The sequence below is a fragment of the Mustela nivalis genome (assembly GCF_964662115.1).
Source record: "Mustela nivalis genome assembly, chromosome: 3".
NCBI classification, from domain to species: domain Eukaryota; kingdom Metazoa; phylum Chordata; class Mammalia; order Carnivora; family Mustelidae; genus Mustela; species Mustela nivalis.
Genome location: NC_139022.1, coordinates 39,086,466 through 39,095,314, shown reverse-complemented (window position 1 = coordinate 39,095,314; position 8,849 = coordinate 39,086,466). Strand labels below are relative to the sequence as shown.

General features: G+C 41.7%; 1 protein-coding gene across 2 annotated transcripts in view; it reads right to left on the bottom strand.

Moving 5' to 3' along the window:
* Window positions 1-340: 340 nt before the first annotated feature.
* Window positions 341-8,849, bottom strand: part of HSD17B4 (hydroxysteroid 17-beta dehydrogenase 4) — a 98,111-nt gene continuing 89,602 nt past the window's right edge. For both annotated transcript variants that reach the window (XM_082724147.1, XM_082724148.1), the window contains exon 24: window positions 341-689. In XM_082724147.1, coding sequence (XP_082580273.1) covers window positions 600-689 — 90 coding nt within the window. In that variant the 3' untranslated portion in view covers window positions 341-599. The remainder of the gene's footprint in view (window positions 690-8,849) is intronic.

The following is an 8,849-nucleotide window of genomic DNA, read 5'->3' as shown; positions in this document are numbered from 1 at the left end:
GACCTGTCAGTCACAGCTTTATGACTGCCAATGACCGATTAAGCAAGAAAACCCTGTTTGGTATTTACAGGCATTGTGTGAAAATAAAGGATTTCCAGCAAAACAGAGTGGAGTAGAAAGAAAACTATTTGGGAACATAAAGACCCTTCTCCTGCCTTGAAGCAAGACACTGTTGGAGTATGAAAAACAAGTGAATATGTGTGATAATTCATGTTAAAACTGGGGTATCAGTAAGTTAGAGATCAGAAAATAACAAAACAAAGTATAAAAGACTTCAAAGTGGCCTTTCCTCATCTAATTTTCCTTTCCACTTATAAATGCTATTATGATTCTAAAGACCTGGGTGAAAGTTTTTTTATTATGAAGATAGAGCTCTGAGAACAGAAAGATATTATGTGCTGGCTTACATTTCTTGTAAAAAGAACAATAATGTGAAAAATTAGTAAAAAATTAAAATCTCCAAACTTATCTAAAACCTGAAAATGGTAAGCAGCTTTCCCTGTATCTTAGTTTTGATCACTTTTGCTTAATCAGATTTGCGTATCTGGGCGAAGAGAGTATGTAGTTTTTCTAGTCTTGTTCACACTGCGGTGTGTCCTTCAGAGCTTGGCGTAGTCTTTAAGAATCGTTTGAAGCTTCTGGCTCAGCATGATGTTCCCTCTGGCCTTCAGTCTGCCACTAAAGAATGCCTGGAAAGGAGAGAGGAAAAAAAGAGCGCCAGACTTAACCACTTTACATTTCCTCTTTTTTAAAAAAGATCATTGGTCACACTGAGATAACAACTCTGGAAAACAAAGGCAACTTTTATCCAGCAGCAACACTTTAATGATTATGGGGAGCACCCATATTCTAGATATGTAAGGGGGGGGAAGCATCTTTTGGAAAATCACAGAATAATCTGAATTGACAGACTTGTGAGTTTCTGCTTCAACCCACCCTTGGAGGCCAGTGTATGTTCTTAAATGTGATTTTGAGACTCTATGAATAAAAGTCTTTGCTGTGTTCCTAATGCTAAAAATATTTATGACACCATGAGACAGAGAGCCAAGTACTGACAGAAGGTCGCGTCACAAAGTCAGGCATCGACCCTGTGCTGGCGCCTCCAAGGGGCTGGGTGAAGAGCCAGGCTCTGCTGCTTCCAAGCGAGGGGAGCAGGGTGCAAACCCCTTCACCTCCAGCAGCTCCAGCCTCCTCATCTCCAAGAGGCCTGAAGAGAGGACTTAAATAAGGCAGGCCTGCCACTGCGCTGAGGGCATTAGTGCAGCAAGCGCTGAGCTTGGCCTGCCCCAGGCAGCAGGAGCACAATAAACTTGCGCTTGTCACTACACCAGGCCTAGCATGGCCTGACACCATGGGCTCTAGGTGCACCCCTCGACCCCACCCGACGCAGACTCAGGCAAAATGCTGAAGATCCCCCTCGGTGTCAACTTCCCTCTCGACAGAGGGAAGACAACCCACACCAACCCAAAAGAAAAAAAAATCACAGTTTACATAGCTGAGAAAACGGTATATGGAACATGAAGTGAAAAAGTGGAAAAAAACCCCACAGATTTTTAGCCACAACTACTACTTACCACTGCAAAGCAGCCCGACAAACACGGTGTCACTTGGGAAGCACAGCCATGAGCCCACAGTGGGCACACTGAACATCTATTTACTGCCAGCGACAGCAGCGCCATCTTCAGGCCCCAGAGCTTCCCCGACCAGCAGGAAGGGGGGGCCAGGCTGCGCACACTCGACACTGCCTCCCGATTAGCCACCAGCGGCAACTTAATCTTAGAAGCAAATCCTCATCAATTGGGGGAGAAGCAAAAGCCCTTTTAAACTTCTGAGCCCGGCAAAAATCAACGAGAACTCATTCAGTCGGGATCAAGTGTTCCGTGTTTGAACGGGAGACTGCAATTTCAAAACTAAGACCGCTTTCGCCGCGCAATTATGGACACTACGCTCACAACCCTGCAGGGGGCCAGTATGGACACCTGCCTGCTCGCTTCCAGCTCCCAGAGGGACGTGCGACCTTGGATAAGGTCTTTGAACTAAGTCCACCAAAACCAGCATGCGATGGTTGTCACAGAGTGCCAAGGCTATGTACATAGATCTGTACACCTATTTCCTCAGGGCAGATGCCTAACAAGAAACTGCTGAATCATGACCTTTTTTTCCCCTTAAAGATTTTACTTACTTATTTGACAGAGAGAGAAAGCACAAGCAGGGGGAACGGCAGGCAGAGGGAGAGGAAGAAGCAGGCTCCTCGCTGAGCAGGGAGCCTGAAGCAGGGCTCGATCCCAGGACCCTGGGATCATGACCTCAACTGAAGGCAGAGGCTTACCCCACTGAGCCACCCTGGTGCCTCCAAATAATGACATTTCTTAAGTAAGCTTCCTAACCATGCTTCCCTATCACCAGCTTCCAAACCACACCGTGGCTCTGCAGCAAATTCACAGGCACTGGAAGGAATGCTCGAGGCAAGTATGATGACAGCGGTCACACACAACTTTTGTTTGGACCCAATTACTTAACCAACTGGACCGCTGGGTATTTCTTTTGGCCTAGGAGTACCAGGCGAAAAATATGGAGACCGTAAGTTGCCATGAAGGAAGAAAGTCGGAACCTCTTCCACAGTGCTTTCCAGAAAGACTTTTCCAAATGTATAGTCCCCCAAACTACACGTGAATGCTCTTACACAAACTTTAACATAATCTTTGCAAATGTGAGGCAAGATGACATCCTTTAATTTGCATTTTGTGGATACTGGGAAAAATTAGTAGTTTTTCTAAGGCAAGTGAGTCATTTCTACTTTTTTACTAATACTGGTTCATATCTTTTGCCCCCTTTTTTGTATTTAGTGCTTTCCAGAATTTTGCAAAGGTTATCAGTACCACTAGACTGTGATTCATCGTTCCCTTTATTAGTTCTTTTTCACACTTGCTTTAATCTACTCCAGTATTACTGAGTGTCCACAGTATATATACTAGGTGATATCCTAGGCAGGAAATAGCTATTGCCCTCTGTTCTCATGAAGCTAACATTATAGTAGGGGAGTCAAAAAATAAAATGTAAACAAGTAATTAAGACCAGCTATCAATGCTATGAAAGAGAAAACAAGATACTCTCAGAGACTGTAACAAAAAGGAACTATGTGGGATGAACTAAAGCCAGTTATGGAAAAAGCTAGGGGACAAATTCCAGAGAAGGCAAAGGCACTGACAACAAAGGAGTAAAAGCTGACAAGAAACTGCAAGCAACAAGAATGAAAGTAGCATTCTAAGAGGGGAGGCAAGTGGTATTGGCTGAAGCTAGAAACACCGGCAAGAATCTCTATCACGTCCAGCTCGGCCCCCGCTGTTCACGCGGCCTCCTCGCTGTTCCAATGGCAGTAAACCCGGATCCTCCTGCCTCCACATGTGGTCTCCTTGGCCTCGTGGCTCATCCCTCACGGGAGTCAGCGTAATCTCAGGCCTCTGAGGACGAGCCCATCTGAAACCCTTCCTCTAGTCCATCACACTCTGACCCAGGGGCTGGCAAGCCGCTGCCCACAGGCCAAACTGGTCTGCTGCCTGTTTCTGTGAACACACCTGTACAAGGACACAGCCCCACTCCTCTGCCTCCCTATTATCTGTGGCTGCTTTGACTCTACAATGGCCAGACTGCGCACTTGCAACACAGACCATGGGGCCACACAGCGGAGAATGTTTACTACGCGACCCTTCATGGATCAAGGGTGCCAAGCAGTGTTCTAACCCATTGCTTTGCCCAATTCTTCTTCATGCTTGCAGTCAGATTTCCTTCCCACTCCTCTCTAGAACTAAGCTCAGACAGTAGAGGCACCGTCTTGCTCTGCCATGCCAAGCACCCGAATCAGATTAAGTGCATTTAATGCATTTAATGCATTTCTTTTTTGTTTGTTTGTTTTTCTTTGTTTGTTTTTTAATTTCTTTTTTTTTTTCCTTTCTATCCTTTTAGATATTTCTTTAATTTTTTATTTTTTATAAACATATATTTTTATCCCCAGGGGTACAGGTCTGTGAATCGCCAGGTTTACACACTTCATAGCACTCCCCATAGCACATACCCTCCCCAATGTCCATAACCCCACACCCCTCTCCCAATCCCCCTCCACCCAGCAACCCTCACCTTGTTTTGTGAGATTAAGAGTCACTTATGGTTTGTTTCCCTCCCAATCCCACCTTGTTTCATTTATTCTTCTACTACCCACTTAAGCCCCCATGTTGCATCACCACTTCCTAATATCAGGGAGATCATATGATAGTTGTCTTTCTCCAATTGACTTATTTCACTAAGCATGATACCCTCTAGTTCATCCACGTCGTCGCAAATGGCAAGATTTCATTTCTTTTGATGGCTGCATAGTATTCCATTGTGTATATATACCACATCTTCTTGATCCATTCTGTTGATGGACATCTAAGTTCTTTCCATAGTTTGGCTCTTGTGGACATTGCTGCTATAAACATTCAGGTGCACGTGCCCCATCGGATCACTACGTTTGTATATGGAGGGTAAACACCCAGTAGTGCAATTGCTGGGTCATAGGGTAGTTCTAGTTTCAACATTTTGAGGAACCTCCATGCTGTTTTCCAGAGTGGTTGCACCAGCTTGCATTCCCACCAACAGTGTAGGAGGGTTCCCCTTTCTCCACATCCTCGCCAGCATCCGTCATTTCCTGACTTTTTAATTTTAGCCATTCTGACTTGGGTGAGGTGCTATCTCATTGTGGTTTTGATTTGTATTTCCCTGATGCCAAGTGATGTGGAGCACTTTTTCATGTGTCTGTTGGCCAACTGAATGTCTTCTTTGCAGATATGTCTGTTCATGTCTTCTGCCCACTTCTTGATTGGATTATTTGTTCTTTGGGGGTTGAGTTTGCTAAGTTCGTTATGGATTTTGGACACTCGTCTTTTATCTGATATGTCATTTGCAAATATCTTCTCCCATTCTGTCAGTTGTCTTTTGGTTAACTGTTTCCTTTGCTGTGCAAAAGCTTTTGATCTTGATGAAATCCCAATAGTTCATTTTTGCCCTTGCTTCCCTTGCCTTTGGTGATGTTCCTAGGAAGATGCTGCTGAGGCTGAGGTTGAAGAGGTTGCTGCCTGTGTTCTCCTCAAGGATTTTGATGGATTCCTTTCTCACATTGAGGTCCTTCATCCATTTTGAGTCTATTTTCGTGTGTGGTGTAAGGAAATGAATGGTCCAACTTCATTTTTCTGCATGTGGCTGTCCAATTTTCCCAAAACCGTTTGTTGAAGAGATGTCTTTTTTCCATTGGACATTCTGCCCTGCTTTGTCGAAGATTAGTTGACCATAGAGTTGAGGGTCTAGTTCTGGGCTCTCTATTCTGTTCCATTGATCTATGTGTCTGTTTTTGTGCCAATACCATGCTGTCTTGATGATGACAGCTTTGTAATAGAGCTTGAAGTCGAGAACTGTAATGCCACCAACTTTGGCTTTCTTTTTCAGTATTCCTTTGGCTATTCAAGGTCTTTTCTGGTTCCATATAAATTTTAGGATTATTTGTTCCATTTCTTTGAAAAAAAAAAATGGATGGTATTTTGATAGGAATTGCATTAAATGTGTAGATTGCTTTAGCTAGAATAGACATTTTCAAAATATTTATTCTTCCAATCCAGGGGCATGGAACATTTTTCCGTTTCTTTGTGTCTTCCTCAATTTCTTTCATGAGTACTTTATAGTTTTCTGAGTATAGATTCTTAGTCTCTTTGGTTAGGTTTATTCCTAGGTATCTTATAGTTTTGGGTAAAACTGTAAATGGGATTGACTCCTTAATTTTAGTTTCCTCTGTCCTGTTGTTGGTGTAGAGAAATGCAACTGATTTCTGTGCATTAATTTTTTTTAAGATTTTATTTATTTATTTGACAGAGAGAGATCACAAGTAACTGTGCATTAATTATATATCCTGACACTACTGAATTCCTGTGCAAATTCTAGCAGTTTTGGAGTAGAGTCTTTTGGGTTTTCCACATATAGTATCATATCATCTGCGAAGAGTGATAGTTTGACTTCTTCTTTGCTGATTTGGATGCCTTTAATTTCCTTTTGTTGTCTGATTGCTGAGGCTAGGACTTCTAGTACTATGTTGAATAGCAGTGGACATCCCTGCCGTGTTCCTAACCTTAGCGGGAAAGCTTTCAGTTTTTCTCCATTGAGAATGGTATTTGCGGTGGGTTTTTCATAGATGGCTTTGATGATATTGAGGTATGTGCCCTCTATCCCTACACTTTGCAGAGTTTTGATCAGGAAGGGATGCTTTTTCAGCATCTATTGAGAGTATCATATGGTTCTTGTTCTTTCTTTTATTGATGTGTTGTATCACATGGATTGATTTGCAGATGTTGAACCAACCTTGCAGCTCTGGAATAAATCCCACTTGGTCTTGGTGAATAATCCTTTTGATGTACTGCTAAATCCTATTGGCTAGTATTTTGGTGAGAATTTTCGCATCTGTGTTCATCAAGGATATTGGTCTGTAGTTCTCTTTTTTGATGGGATCCTTGTCTGGTTTTGGGATCAAGGTGATGCTGGCCTCATAAAATGAGTTTGGAAGTTTTCCTTCCATTTCTATTTTTTGGAACAGTTTCAGGAGAATAGTAATTAGTTCTTCTTTAAATGTGTGGTAGAATTCCCCTGGGAAGCCGTCTGCCTCTGGGCTTTTGTTTGTTTGGAGATTTCTGATGACTGTTTCAATCTCCTTACTGGTTATAGGTCTGTTCAAGTTTTCTATTTCTTCCTGGTTCAGTTGTGGTAGTTTCTGTGTCTCTAGGAATGCATCCATTTCTTCCAGATTGTCAATTTTGTTGGCATAGAGTTGCTCATAGTATGTTCTTATAATTGTTAGTGTTTCTTTGGTGTTAGTTGTGATCTCTCCTCTTTCATTCATGATTTTATTTATTTGGGTCCATTCTCTTTTCTTTTTGATAAGTCTGGCCAGGGGTTTATCGATCTTATTAATTCTTTCAAAGAAACAGCTCCTAGTTTCGTTGATTTGCTCTATTGTTTTTTTTTTTTTTTTTTTTTTTACTTTCTATTTCATTGATTTCTGCTCTGATCTTTATGATTTCTCTTCTCCTACTGGGTTTAGGCTTTCTTTCTTGCTCTTTCTCCAGCTCCTTTAGGTGTAGGGTTAGGTTGTGTACCTGATACCTTTCTTGTTTCTTGAGACCATCTTGTACTGCTATATATTTCCTCTCAGGACTGCCTTTGTTGTGTCCCACAGATTTTGAACCGTTCTGTTTTCATTATCATTTGTTTCCATGATTTTTTTCAATTCTTCTTCAATTTCCCGGTTGACTCGTTCATTCTTTAAAAGGATGCTGTTTAGTCCCCATGTATTTGGGTTCTTTCCACATTTCCTCTTGTGATTGAACTCTAGCTTCAGAGCATTGTGGTCTGAAAATACGCAGGGAATGATCCCAATCTTTGATACCAGTTGAGACCTGATTTAGGACCCAGGATATGATCTATTCTGGAGAAAGGTCCATGTGCACTAGAGAAGAATTTGTATTCTGTTGCTTTGGGATGAAATGTTCTGAATATATCTGTGATGTCCATCTGGTCCAGTGTGTCATTTAAGGCCTTTATTTCCTTGTTGATCTTTTGCTTGGATGATCTGTCCATTTCTGTGAGGGAAGTGTTCAAGTCCCCTACTATTATTGTATTATTGTTGATGTGTTTCTTTGATTTTGCTATTAATTGATTTATATAGTTGACTGCTCCCACATTAGGGGCATAGATATTTAAAATTGTTAGATCTTCTTGTTGGGACAGATCCTGAGTATGGTATAATGTCCTTCCTCATCTCTTATTATAGTCTTTGGCTTAACATCTAATTGATCTGATATAAGGATTGCCACCCCTGCTTTCTTCTGATGTCCATTAGCATGATAAATTGTTTCCCTCACTTTAAATCTGGGGGTGTCTTCGGGTGTAAAATGAGTTTCTTGTAGGCAACATATAGATGGGCTTAGTTTTTTTTAATCCATTCTGATACCCTGTGTCTTTTGATTGGGGCATTATAGCCCATTAACATTCAGGGTAACTATTGAGAGATAGGAATTTAGTGCCACTGTATTGCCTGTAAGGTGACTGTTACTGTATATTGTCTCTGTTCCTTTCTAACCTACTACTTTTAGGCTCTCTCTTTGCTTAGAGGACCCCTTTCAATATTTCCTGTAGAGCTGGTTTGGTGTTTACAAATTCTTCCAGTTTTTGTTTGTCCTGGAAGCTTTTTATCTCTCCTTCTATTTTCAATGATAGCCTAGCTGGATATAGTATTCTTGGCTGCATGTTTTTCTCATTTAGTGCTCTGAATATATCATGCCAGCTCTTTTTGGCCTGCCAGGTCTCTGTGGATAAGTAAGTCTGCTGCTAATCTAATATTTTTACCATTGTATGTTACAGACTTCTTGTCCCAGGCTGCTTTCAGGATTTTCTCTTTGTCACTAAGACTTGTAAATTTTATTATTAGGTGATGGGGTGTGGACCTATTCTTGTTGATTTTGAGGGGGGTTCTCTGTACCTCCTGGATTTTAATGTTTGTTCCCTTTGCCATATTGGGGAAATTCTCTCCAATATTCCTTCTGCTCCCCTCTCTCTTTCTTCTTCACTGGAATCCCAATTATTCTAATGTTGTTTCATCTTATGGTGTCACTTATCTCTCGAATTCTCCCCTCGTGGTCCAGTAGCTGTTTGTCCCTCTTTTGCTCAGCTTCTTTAGTCTCTGTCATTTGGTCTTCTACATCGCTAATTCTTTCTCCTGCCTCATTTATCCTAGCAGTGAGAGCCTCCATTTTTTATTGCACCTCATTAATAGC